Source organism: Balearica regulorum, chromosome W, assembly GCF_011004875.1.
Source record: "Balearica regulorum gibbericeps isolate bBalReg1 chromosome W, bBalReg1.pri, whole genome shotgun sequence".
Classification (NCBI taxonomy): Eukaryota; Metazoa; Chordata; class Aves; order Gruiformes; family Gruidae; genus Balearica; species Balearica regulorum.
This window is the reverse complement of record NC_046219.1, coordinates 1955137-1968760: the sequence shown is the minus strand read 5'-3', so window position 1 is coordinate 1968760 and position 13624 is coordinate 1955137. Positions and strand designations below refer to the sequence as shown.

Sequence of the window (13624 nt, the reverse complement as noted above, 5' to 3'; positions counted from 1 at the left end):
AAGTACTCTGAATCACACACTAATAAAAAATATGCAAATAGAGAAATAATCTGCCCTTTATTAGATATGCCCTCCAAAACAGTGCCAGACTTCTCTAGGTTCAAAGCAAAAGAAAACTTCAATTACGTATAGTTTTATATTTAAACATTTAGTATTATTTAAAGAGAGGAAAGTGAAAGCTCAGTCATATTTTTCTTACAAGTAAAGATACACTCAAATTGTTAAAATAGACAAATATTTTCTCACACACACACACACACACTTCTACTTCTTTCTCACCACCCCAGCTATGGAGAGTGCATGAACAGTTATGTACAGCTAGGGTTGGGAGACTACAGATGTTTATAAAAATATCCAGGAGAGTCTCCTTGAACTACATAAGCTAATTGTTAGCCACATATTTGGTCCTGTCTTGACTTAACTTCAAAACATCTGGCTGTTTCCAGTTAGATGGTTTCTTTTGCCCAGGAGAGAAAATATTTAACTACTACTTTTGGCAACATCCACATGATAAGCTATACTCCCTGCAAAACTGTTCCCTTATATAACCAACAATCCTTACAAAATCACTTCTAAATTGTAGTGGTTAGTGGGCAATACCTATCAAAGAGCTGCTGTTTCGTATTACAACTTGTGCCAAATTAATAATTTGTTGAAATAAAAAGTTTAAGATCCTCCATCCTATCACTTCCTAGGCACATGTGCTCATCTTGCACTGGCTTTTATAATCTTCAGATAATATGCTAAGATCACTAAAATGGAAAAAAAAATTACCTGTCAAAACATTTGAATTAGCTTAATATGTGATTGGAAAGGTAAAGCCATATAGAAAGGAAAAGGGAACAAGGACACCACCCTACACCCCACCCTGCCTTTTTAGCAGCAGCAAGCTGTTCATTTGAATCAGGGGTAATGTGAAACTGCAGCCTTAACTCATGCATTTTTCAGTGTGCGTGTCAGTAAACTGCCTGCATTCCAAGCCAGACAGATGATGGCTTTGAACCTGAAGTCATACAATATTATAGAAATGGCAATAGTATAAACGAAACTTGTTGCATTAATTTCTTGCATCAGATAAACCTTTCCACATTGTTCTTTAACAAGATATTGCTAGCTTCTCACATAGCAGTAACTTATTATTCAGGACAACAAAAGGATTGGGCAATCTCTAACAGCAGAAAAAATGCCAGTTCATAAAGCACACACCAAGGGAAGTGGTATAGGCACATCAATTGGCTCTGCTAAATATTAGTAGCTTCTATTACCATGCACTCATGCATTCTTCTGAATGCTGTATTAGGCAATGTCCTGGTTCTGGCAAGGATAGAGTTAATTTCACAAGGAGCCAGGACAGGTGAGCCAAGCTGGCCGGGGGCTATTCCATACCATGTGACGTCATGCTCACCATAAAAGGGGGCTAGTCGGGCAGGGGCGGGTTCGGCATGTCGGCATGGCTCTGGGACAGATCAAGCGTCCCGTCCCCGTTGGTCGGTCGTCCCGTTGGTCGGTCGTCGGATCGGTAAATCGTTCTCTGTTATCACCCATTGTGAATATCTGTTATCAGCACTGTTGTTGATTGTTTCCCTCTCCCTTGCTGTCCCAGTAAACTGCCCTTATCCCAACCCTCGAGGCTTTGCCGTTGTTTTTCCGTTCTCCTCCACATCCCGCCGGGGGAGGGGTGAGCGAGCGGTGCGTGGCACTTAGCTACCGGCTGGGGCTAAACCACGTCAGGCAAACATTTTTTTCCTCATATATGACTGAATTTAGCTTGACAAAATTTTCTCATATGGTGTATGCCAATCCAGTCTTTGTTGTACTTTACCTTTAGTAGGTTTTGAGCTGGTGCCTTGGGCAGTTATCACCTCCCATAACCTGGGATTTTAAACCTGAACAGGCAAGTAAATCTGGTCAATTGCTGCACCACCTGATCAAAGGGTGCCTTGCCTATCCCAATGAAACCCAGCAGCTTCTAGCACTGGTAAGGATGGTCAATCAAGCCATGGTTCAGTATTATCAGAGGGGTATGGTTAAGACAGGGACTCAAACGTCCTCTGAGGATGCCATGACTGAGACACAGATCCAAACCCCAACTACAGTAATTGCCTCAGTACTGAAAAAGAAATAATTAATGCAGAGGTCAATGGGTCCAGATCATGGATTAGTAAGGGAGGAGGAGGAGGAATGGAAAAAAAGGCAACAGTCTGTAGCCTCTGGAGGTGGATCCTGTCAAACATGAAAGCAAGTTATCCATTCAAGGAAGATCATAGAATTATAGAATCATAGAATGGTTTGGGTTGGAAGGGACCTCAAGAATCATCTAGTTCCAACCGCCCTGCCATGGGCAGGAACACCCTCCACTAGACTAGGTTGCCAAAAGCCTCATCCAACCTGGTCTTAAACACTTCCAGGGATGGGGCCTCCACAACCTCTCGGGGCAACCTGTTCCAGTGCCTCACCACCCTCACAGTAAAGAATTTCTTTCTAACATCTCATCTAAATCGACCCTCCTCCAGCTTGAACCCATTACCCCTTGTCCTGACACTACACTCCCTGATAAACAGTCCCTCACCATATTTCCTGTAGGCCCCCTTCAGGTACTGGAAGGCCGCAATTAGATCTCCCCGGAGCCTTCTTTTCTCCAGGCTGAACAACCCCAACTCTCTCTCAGCCTGTCCTCATAGGAGAGGTGCTCCAGCCCTCTGATCAGCTTCGTGGCCCTCCTCTGGACTCCCTCCAACAGCTCCATGTCTTTCTTCTACTGGTGCACCCAGAGCTGGACGCAGAACTCCAGGTGGGGTCTCACCAGAGTGGAGTAGAGGGGCAGGATCACCTCCCTTGACCTGCTGGTCACACCTCTTTTGAGGCAGCCCAGGACACGGTTGGCTTTCTGGGCTGCAAGCGCACACTGCCAGCTCATGTTGAGCTTCTCATCAATCAACACCCCCAAGTCCTTCTCCTCAGGGCTGCTCTCAATCCATTCTCCATCCAGCCTATAGTTGTGCTTGGGATTGCCCCGACCCACGTGCAGGACCTGGCACTTGGCCTTGTTGAACTTCATGCAGTTCGCACGGGCCCACCTCTCCAGCCTGTCAAGGTCCCTCTGGATGGCATCCCTTCCCTCCAGTATGTTGATCGCACCACGCAGCTTGGTGTCGTTGGCAAACTTGCTGAGGGTGCACTCAATCCCACTGTCCATGTCGCCGACAAAGATGTTGAACAGTGCCGGTCCCAGTACCGACCCCTGAGGAACGCCACTCGTCACTGATCTCCACTTGGACATTGAGCCGTTGACCACAACTCTTTGAGTGCAACCATCCAGCCAATTCCTTATCCACCGAGTGGTCCATCCATCGAATCCATGTCTCTCCAATTTAGAGACAAGGATGTCGTGCGGGACAGTGTCAAATGCCTTGCACAAGGCCAGGTAGATGACGTCTGTCACTCTTCCCTTCTCCACCAATAAGGCTGTAACCCCATCATAGAAGGCCACCAAGTTTGTCAGGCAGGATTTGCCCTTAGTGAAGCCATGTTGGCTGTCACCAATCACCTCCTTATTTTCCATGTGCCTGAGCATAGTCTCCAGGAGGGTCTGCTCCATGACCTTGCCAGGCACGGAGGTGGGACTGACTGGCCCGTAGTTCCCTGGGTCTTTCTTTTTTCCCTTCTTAAAAATGGGGGTTATGTTTCCCCTCTTCCAGTCGACGGGAACTTCGCCAGACTGCCAGGACTTCTCAAATACGATGGAGAGTGGCTTACCCACTTCATCCACCAGTTCCCTCAGGACCCATGGATACATCTCATCAGGTCCCATGGACTCATGCACCTTCAGGTTCCTTAGATGGTCCCGAACCTGATCTTCTCCTACAGTGGTTGGTTCTTCATTCTCCCAGTCCCTGCCTTTGCCTTCTGTGACTTTGGCAAAAAAGTTGTTGAGTACCTCAGCCTTCTCCATATTGGGCAACCAGGTTGCCTGTTTCATTCTGGAGGGGACCCACATTTTCCCTACCCTTTCTTTTATCGCTGACGTACCTATAGAAGCTTTTCTTGTTGCCCTTAATATCCCTGGCCAGACTAATTTCTATCAGGGCTTTGGCTTTCCTAACCTGATCCCTGGCTGCTCGGACAGTTTCTCTGTATTCTTCCCAGGCTACCTGCCCTTGCTTCCACCCTCTGTAGGCCTCCTTTGTGTTTGAGTTTGTCCAAGAGCTCCTTGTTCATCCATGCAGGTCTCCTGGTGTTTTTGCCTGACTTCCTCTTTGTTGGGATGCATCGCTCCTGAGCTTGGAGGAGGTGACCCTTGAATATTAGCCAGCTGTCTTGAGCCCCTCTTCCCTCCAGGGCTTTGTCCCATGGCATTCTACCAAGCAGGTCCCTGAAGAGGCCAAAATCTGCTCTGCTGAAGTCCAGGGTAGTGATTTTGCTGTGTGCCCTCCTCGCAGCCCTGAGGATCTTGAACTCCACCATTTCATGGTCACTGCAGCCGAGGCTGCCCTTGAACTTGACATCCCCTACCAGGCCCTCCTTATTGGTGAGGACAAGGTCCAGCATGGCACCTCTCCTCGTTGTCTCCTCTATCACTTGGAGAAGGAAGTTATCATCAATGCATTCCAGGAACTTCCTGGATTGCTTGTGCCCTGCTGCGTTGTCCCTCCAACAGATATTTGGGTGATTGAAGTCCCCCATGAGGACCAGGGCTTGTGAATGTGAGGCTACTCCTATCTTCCTATAGAGGGCTTCATCCGCTCCGTCTCCCTGGTCAGGTGGCCTGTAGCAGACCCCTGCTATGATGTCCCCTGCCCCAGCCCTCCCTTTAATCCTCACCCAGAAGCTCTCAGTTGGCTCCTCCTCCATCCCCAGGTGGAGCTCCATGCACTCCAGCTAGTCACTGACATCAATAGTCCCACCCCCTCTTTGTCTCCCCTGCCTGTCTTTCCTAAAGAGCCTATACCCTTCTATTCCAACACTCCAGTCATAGGAGCCATCCCACCACATCTCCGTGATGCCAATAAGGTCATAGCCCTGCAGGCGTGCGCACATCTCCAGCTTCTCTTGTTTATTCCCCATGCTAAGTGCTTTTGCATAGAGGCATTTAAGTTGGGCCCCCAATGAAGCTGACTGACTGGCTGGAGTGGCTGGAATTCCTTTGAGGTATTTCACCAGTGTTTCCCTGTTGGTTCCTATTACCTCAGGAGCCCCTGGCTCATCTCCTCTAGACTTCAAGTGTGCTGCAGTGTATCTGGCATGTCTCCAAGCAACAGGCTGAGGTCCCTCACTGGCCCTCCATCCTTCTAACCTTGACATGTCATCCCACAGCTTGTCACAGGCAATCCTGATATTATTCAAACTGAGTTTAAAGCTCTGTCAATGAGTCCTGCAAGCTCCTGGTCAAAGACTCTTTTTCCCCTTTCAGAAAGGTGAATCCCATCTGACACCAGCAAGCCTGGTGCTGTGTAGGTTATACCATTACTGAAAAACCCAAAATTGTGGCGGTGACACCAGTCACAGGCCATGTATTAATAGACTGGGTCTGTCTGTTCCTCCCAGCGTCCCTGCCCGCAACTGGAAGGAGGGAGGAAAAAATAGCCTGTGCTCCGGATTCCCTCACTAACCATCCCAAGAACCTGAAGTCTCTTTTGATCACTTTTGCACTATACGTTGTGGCTTCATCACCACTCACATGGAAGAGCAGTAGTGGGTAGTAGTCAGAGGGCCGTACCAGGCTAGGAAGTTTCCTAGTAATGTCCTTAACACGGGCCCCAGGGAGGCACCAGACTTCCCTAAGAGAAGGATCTTTCCGGCATATCAGACTATCTGTACCCCTCATAAGGGAGTTGCCTACAACTATAACCTCCCTTTTTTTCCTCGTGGAGGTGGTCGCAATATGAGGCATGGGCCTTTCTGACTTTGGCGATACCTCTAGTGTAGCTCAACTGTCATCCATGTCCTCCTTTGACTGGCTTTCCAAAGCCAGCTCCTCATACCTGTTGTACAGATGCACCTGGGAGGGTGAGGTGGGCGAGGAGGTTCACCTGCCACCCTGAGCGTGGACTTGCTTCCATTCACTCCTTCCTTTTAAGCTACTGCCTTCATCCTGACAGGGGGAGGATACAGGGTCCCCTTCACCATGGGTTTTGTCTGGTGGCTGTCCCTGTTTCTGTCTCAGGGAGGGCAGAGCATGGCTCCACCAGTCTATCTCTTTCTCAGCCTCCCTGATGCTCCTTAACCTTTCTACTTCCTCTCGTAGCTCTGCCACCAGACTGAGCAGATCGTCTACCTGGTCACACCTCACACAGCCCATCTCACTACTGCCATCTGATACCAGTGACGGGCTCTGGCACTCCCTGCAGCCTGAGACCTGGATGGCTGCATGTTTTTGCAGCAGCTCTGTCTGGGTTGCCACATCCATTCTGGCGAGTGCAGAGGTCAGAGCTTTCTGCCAGGTGGATACCATAGCTAAGCTCCTTCCGAGAGGGTGATGATCACCAATGGAACTCACCTCTTGAACTGATAGGGTGACTAGGCCCTCCTTGCGTGCCCTCCTGCACAAACTGCCGTGCAAACTGATGTGCCACGCCCTGGCTGACGCGTCATGCTCTGTTTGCCCACTCTGTTCACAGTGCTCTGGGTTGCTAGTGCTCCCTAGGCGCTGTTACTCTGGCAACACCCAGACCTCATCAACAGCTCCCGCGAGAGCTGCTGACTCGTGGTGGGTCTCTCTGCTCCCCTGGCATTTCTCTGCCTCAGGGAAACCCTAGTTGGAACTAGATGATTCTTGAGGTCCCTTCCAACCCAAACCATTCTATGATTCTATGATTGTATGGTTCTCTTGGCCAGATGTGGATACACAAACTGTGGGGAGAGCATCTTCCTAGCTCTGAAATTCTGAAGAAAATCTCTCTCCCTCCTCGTACCCACGGGCCAGCACCTCAGCTGTAAGGGGTTCCTCATGGAGTCAGTTCCCTCCTGCATTGGTCAGAAGGAAAGCCCTGGGCGCATGCCATGTGGCACTCTGATTCTTCCTGTGTGACCAGAGGAAGGACATGAGGAAGTGGGATGGTGAGCTCACCTTTAAGCTGGAACCCATGTACATATACTGATGGGGAAGACAGCTGATAAGAAGGGGTTATCCAAGAAGGCTGTCAGTTCAGTTTCTGTTGCAACTAAAGGCGGCAATCAGCAATCCCCAGATGCAGAAAAAGGAGTGAGATCACCTCCTTTGATTATGTGAAGGGCCCTCTGGTCTGTCAGTTCAAGAGTCAGAGAGTGAATTCTCCATCTGGAAATAGAGGGTCCCTGCCTTTGGCAAGGAGGAGGAAAGGGACAACCAGGTTTACTGGACTGTGTGGATTAGATTGCCTGGCACATCGGATCCAGAGAAGTATAAGGCTCTGGTGCACACTGGTGCAATGTACCCTAATGTCATCAGGATATAAGGATGTGGAACTCGTTTGGATTTCTGGAGTGACAGGGTTATCCTAACAGTTGTCTGTATTGGAGGCTGAAGTGAGCCTAACAGGGAATGAATAGTAAAAGCATCCTATTGTGACTGGCCTGGAGGCCCCATGTATTCTTGGCATAGACTACCCCAGGAGAGGGTACTTCAAGGACCCAAAAGGGCACTGATGGGCTTTTGGTGTAGCTGCTGTGGATACAGAGAAGATTATTTAAACAGCTGTCTACCCTGTCTGGTCTCTTGGAAGACCCCTCTGTTGTGGGGTTGCTGCAGGTCAAAGAACAGCAGGTGCTGATTGCTACCATGACAGTCAATATCACACCAGATGAGACTCCCTGGTTCCCATCAATTATCTGAATCGTAAATTGGATAGCCAAGGAGTGATCAGCAAGACTCACCCTTTAATAGTCCCATATGTTCAGTGCAAAAGTCTGACAGAGGATGGAGGTTAACAGGTGACTATTGTGGCATGAACCAAGTCATGCCACCACTGAGTGCTGCCATACCAGACATGCTGGATCTCCAATACAAACTGGAATCAAAGGCAGCCAAGTGGTGTGCTATCATTGACATTGACAATGCATTTTTCTCAACTCCTTTGACAGCAGAATGCAGGCTATAGTTTGCTTTCACATGGAGGGTTGTCCAATACACCTGAAATCAATTGCTCTGGGGATGGAAGCACAGCCCTACCATTTACCATGGACTAATCCAAACTGCACTGGAACCAGGTGATGCCCTTAACCATCTGCTATACATTGATGACATGATCATGTGGGGCAACAAAGTAGAAGTGTTTGAGAAAGGAAAAAGAGTAATCCAGATTCTTCTGAAAGCTGGTTTTGCCATAAAAAAAAGCAGGGTCAAAGGACCTGCACAAGCAATCCAGTTCTTGGGCATAAAATTGCAGGATGAACATCATCACATTCCTATGAATGTGACCAATAAGATAACAACTATGTTGTCACCAGCTAACAAGAAACAAACAAACACAAGCATTCCTAGGTGTTGTGGGATTCTGGAGAATGCATATTCCAGTTTATAGTCAGTTTGTGAGCCCTCTCTATTGGGTGACCTAAAAGAGGTATTTTGAGTGGGCCCCTGAGCAACAACAAGCCTTTGAGCAGATCAAACAGGAAATAGTTCATGCGGGAGCTCTTGGGCCTGTCCGGACAGGACTAGCTGTGCAACATGTGCTCTACACTGCTGATGGGGAGCATGGCCTCACCTGGAGCCTCTGGCAGAAAACAGCAGGAGAAACCCAAGGTCGACCTCTATGGTTTTGGAGCTGGGGGTATTGAGGATCAAAAGCCAACTACATACACCCCAACTGAAAAAGAGATACTAGCAGCATATGAGGGCATTTGAGCTGCTTCAGAAGTTGTTAGTACAGAAGCACAGCTCCTCTTGGCACTGCAATTGCCTGTGCTACACTGGATGTTCAATGGAAGTCTCCCCTCTACACATTACATAACTGATGTTACGTGGAGCCTTCGTCATGCAATGGGTTCATGCTCGAACTTCCCAGGAATCCTGGAAGAAATTGTGGACTGGTCAGAAGGCAGAGATTTCAAAGCATCACCTGAGGAGGTGACTTGTGCCCAAGGGACAACACCATATAATGACTTAATAGAAGATGAAAGGCAATATGCTCTGTTTATTGATGGATCCTGTTTTGTTGTAGGAAACCATCAGAAAAAAAAAGCTGCTACATGGAGTCCCACACGACAAGTCATTGAAGTCGTTCAAGTAGAAGGCGAGTTGAGTCAGTTTGCAGAAGTGAAAGCCATCCAGCTGGCTTTCAGATTGCTGAATGAGAAAAGTAGCCATTACTCTCACTCTCTATTGACTCATGGATGGTGGTAAATGCCCTGTGGGGGTGTCTACAGCAATGGAAGAAGACCAGTAGGCAGCTCATAAGTAAACCCATCTGAGCTGCTGCATTGTGGCGAGGCATCACTGTCCACGTAGAAAACATCGCTCCAAAGGTATCTCATGTAAATACTCACTTGCCCAAGAACCCTGCCACTACAGAATATCAAAACGATGAGCAGGTACACCTGGCTGCCAGAATTGAAGTGAGTAAAGTAGCCCCAGTCTGGGAGCATGTATTGGGTTTTTGTGGCAAGGTTTGGGCACCAGAGGGGGCTACAGGGGTGGCTTCTGCAAGAAGCTGCTAGAAGCTTCCCCTGTGTCTGATAGAGCCAATGCCAGCCGGCTCCAAGATGGGTCCGCCGCTGGCCAAGGCTGAGCCAATCAGTGCCTCTGTGATAACATATTTAAGAAGGAAAAAACAAAACAGTTAGGGAGAGCTTTTGCAGACAGAGAAAGAGGAGTGAGAAGATGTAAGAAACTCTGCAGACACCAAGGTCAGTGCAGAAGGAGGGGCAGGAGGTGCTCCAGGCACCGGAGCAAGATTCCCCTGCAGCCTGTGCTGAAGACCATGGTGAAGCAGGCTGTCCCCCTGCAGCCCATGGAGGGAGGATGAGGGGGTGTAGAGATTCCACCTGCAGCCTGTGGAGGACCCCATGCTGGAGCAGGTGGAGGCACCTGAAGGAGGCTGTGGCCTGTGGAAAGCCCACGCTGGAGCAAGCTCCTGGCAGGACCTGTGGATCCGTGGAGAGAGGAGCCCACGCCAGAGCAGGTTTGCTGGCAGGATTTGTGACCCCGTGGGGGACCCATGCTGGAGCAGTCTGTTCCTGAAGGTCTGCACCCCGTGGGAGAGACTCACGTTGGAGAAGTTTGTGAAGGACTCTCTCCCATGAGAGGGACTCCATGCTGGAGCAGGGGAACGATGAGAGGAGTCTTCCCCCTGAGGATGAAGAAGCGGCAGAAAGAACGTGTGATGAACTGACCATAACCCCCACTCCCCGTCCCCCTGTGCCGCTGAGGGGGGCGGAGGTTGAAGCCGGGAGTGAAGTTGAGCCCGGGAAGATGGGAGGGGTGGGGGGAGGTGTTTTAAGAGTTGATTTTATTTCTCATTCCTCTACTCTGTTTTGCTTAGTAATAAATTAGATGAATTTCCTCTCTAAGTTCAGTCTGTTTTGCTCGTGATGGTAATTAGTGAGTGATCTCTCCTTGTCCTTATCTTGACCCACAAGCTTTCTGTTATACCTTTTCTCCCCTGTCTAGTTAAGGAGGGGGAGTGATAGAGTGGCTCTGGTGGGCACCTGGCCTCCAGCCATTGTCAACCCACCACAGAGTGTAAGAGTGAGCTATTTGTAGCTCAATGGGCCCACGAAACATTGGGACATCTAGGGAGAGATGCAATATACCGATGGGCCGGTGATCAAGAGGTAGACCTGACCATGGAGGTCATCACACAGGTCACCCATGAATGCGAAACATGCACTGCAATCTAGCAAGCCATGCCAGTAAAGTCTTCCTGCAATAGAGGGCAGTGGCTGGGGTTTCAATATGGCGAGGCCTGAACTCAAGGCAAGCACTACATACTTACCATGGTGGAAGCAACTACCAGGTGGCTGGAAACTTATCCTATTAACCATGCCACTGCCCAAAACACCATTCTGGGCTATGAAAGGCAAGTTCTATGGCAACACGGCACCCCAGAAAGAATTGAGTTGGAGAACAGGACTCATTTCTAAAATAACCTCATAGACTCCTGGGCCAAGAAACACAGCATTGAGTGGGTGTATCACATCCCCTATCACCCACAAGCCTCTGGAAAGATTGAGAGATATAATGGACTGTTAAAGACTATGTTGAGAGCATTGGGCAATGGGGCATGGAAGCACTGGGATAGCAATTTAGCAGAAGCAACTTGGCTGGTTAACACCAGAAGACCTGCTAACCATCCTGGTACTGCCCAAACAAAGCCCCAACATACTGTGGGAGGAGATAAGGTGCACATAGGGAAGTGGGTGGGGAAGGCAGTGTGGATTGCTCCTCCCTTGGGAAATGGCAAGTCTATTCGTGGGACTGTCTTCACTCAAGGATTCAGGTTCATTTGGTGGGTAATGCATAAGGATGGGGAGATCCAATGTGTACCTCAAGGACATTTAACCTTGGGGGAAAAATAATCTGTGATATGAGTTGTATGTTGTAGGAAACAATGCAGCAGGAACTACCTGAACTGACAGAGAATGATCTTCGCAAGGAACTGGGTGAGTTCAGCAATGACCCAAACCAAGCTGGTGTTGGCGCCTAACAATCGAACACACTGCTTCTCCTGTCCCGAGCAACCACCTTGACAGATGAGGCCCAAGTCACAGCCTGTTCTTACGGATATTTTGCAGGGAGTTGCAGAAGCCCATTGAATGGGAAAATAATATCTATCTATATGTTAAGGGACAGGGGATAGTAGCTAATGAGAATGAATAAATCCATATGTTGGGTATAATGTATGTAGTATAAGTTGTAAGTGTTGGTAAGAGGGGATTTCAGGAATGAAAAAGAGATAAAAGGGTATAGTCAGAAGATATATAAATGTACGTGGGACCTGAGCATGACACAAATGGTATGGAATAAGGGGTGGAGATTGTATTTGGTCTGGCTGGGATGGAGTTAACTTTCCTCATAGCAGCCCTCATAGTGCTGTGCTTTGCATTTGTGGCTAGAACAGTGTTGATAACACACCAATGTTTTGGCCACTGCTGAGCAGTGCTCGCACAGCATCAAGGACTGTCTCTCCAACTTCCCCTGATCCCAGAGGCCAGTATGCTGGGGGTGGGAGGGGCCATAGCCAGGACAGCTGACCCAAACTGACCAAAGAACTATTCCATACAATATGATGTCCTGCTCAGCAATAAAAGCTAAGAGAAAGGAGGAGCAGGGGGCATTCATTGTTAAGGCATTTGTTTTCTGAAACAACTGCTACACATACTGAGGCCCTACTTCCCAGGAAGTGGCTGAACATTGCCTGATGGGAAGTAAAGAATAAATTTTCTTTTTGCTTTGCTTTGCTTCCATGTGCTGCCTTTGCTTGCTTTTATTAAACTGCCTTTATGCAGTTTCATTAAACTGCAGTTTCATTAAACTGCCCCCCTCCTCGATGGGGAGGGGTGGGGAGGAGTGATCCAACGAGCAGTCGCATGGTGCTTAGCTGCTGGCTGGGGCTAAACCATGACATTTTCTCCCCTCCTCGTCCTGCTGAGGAAGGGAGTGATAAAGCGGCTTGGTGGACACTTGGCATCCAGCCAAGTTCAACCCTCCACAACAGTTCATGTAAGATGTAATAAATTTTCAATACCTTTATAAACAAAGCAGACAAAAAGCAAAGGTCACTCAATTTTTAAGAGTTACCTAGAAGAAATATCTTTCATTCTTGATCTGATCAGAATTGTCCATCTACATTTACCAAAGCTAGCAAGTGTCCATAAAAACATATGTTGAATATATATGCAATATAGAGATTAGGTATATAGATATTAAAAGCTATGAAGAAAAAAAGGCTTTCACTTTAAAAGCTAGCTCTTGCACAGTTAAGCATTAAAACACATTATTTTTGAGAAGAACAGAAATATACTTTAATTTCTCAGGATTATTAGAGGAAAAGAACTAGGATTTTGGAAAAGGAAACTTAAAAGCAGAGGGAAAAAAAAGGAAGTCCAAGGATGTTTTGGGAAACTCTGAATGCCATTCTTTCAGGATGGTAATTATTTATTATATAAATCAGAATGGAGTGTTATTTTGGAGGAATGCATTGGGCAGAGCAGAGAAGGCTGAAAACATTCAGAAAAAGAATGGAGATTCACAAAACAGTGAGCAAGAATGAAAAATCTTCCAAAAATTTATATGCTGAAATAAACACTAAAGAAAACTAGTGTCTTCTGTCTAGAAACCAGCAACTGAGATAGTTCCAATACTCTAATTATTGACTTAATAGCATATACAAATATTCTACAACCTACTTAATATTACCACTTGTCATTGCAAGGAACATATGTTAAATGATAATACAAACCCCAAAATACTTTCAGTTTAATAGAATTCTTGGAATGCATGCATTACCTTAACAACGGGATTCAGCAGAACAACACCTGATTTCTTTGTAATAATTTGCTTTGTTGTGTAATGATGGTCTATGAGCTGAGGAATAGTTGGAAATCCAGTTCCTTCAAAACGATACTGATTCTGTATAGAGGTAAAAGGAAATAATTGTTTCTGTACAAGCAAAATTTTAAAGAAGAAACTGCAAAAGAACATTACCAA

At 47.4% G+C, this 13624-nt stretch overlaps 1 protein-coding gene and 1 long non-coding RNA gene across 5 annotated transcripts in view; one reads left to right on the top strand and one right to left on the bottom strand.

Annotated features, from left to right (window-relative positions):
• Nucleotides 1-13624, top strand: part of LOC142599232 (uncharacterized) — a 537129-nt gene that overhangs the window by 79934 nt on the left and 443571 nt on the right. The gene's annotated exons all lie outside the window — the stretch shown is intronic.
• LOC142599161 (tyrosine-protein kinase Fer-like) overlaps nucleotides 1-13624 on the bottom strand; it is a 278954-nt gene that overhangs the window by 113645 nt on the left and 151685 nt on the right. For all 4 annotated transcript variants that reach the window (XM_075738921.1, XM_075738920.1, XM_075738922.1 and 1 more), the window contains one exon: nucleotides 13424-13546. In XM_075738921.1, coding sequence (XP_075595036.1) covers nucleotides 13424-13546 — 123 coding nt within the window. The remainder of the gene's footprint in view (nucleotides 1-13423; nucleotides 13547-13624) is intronic.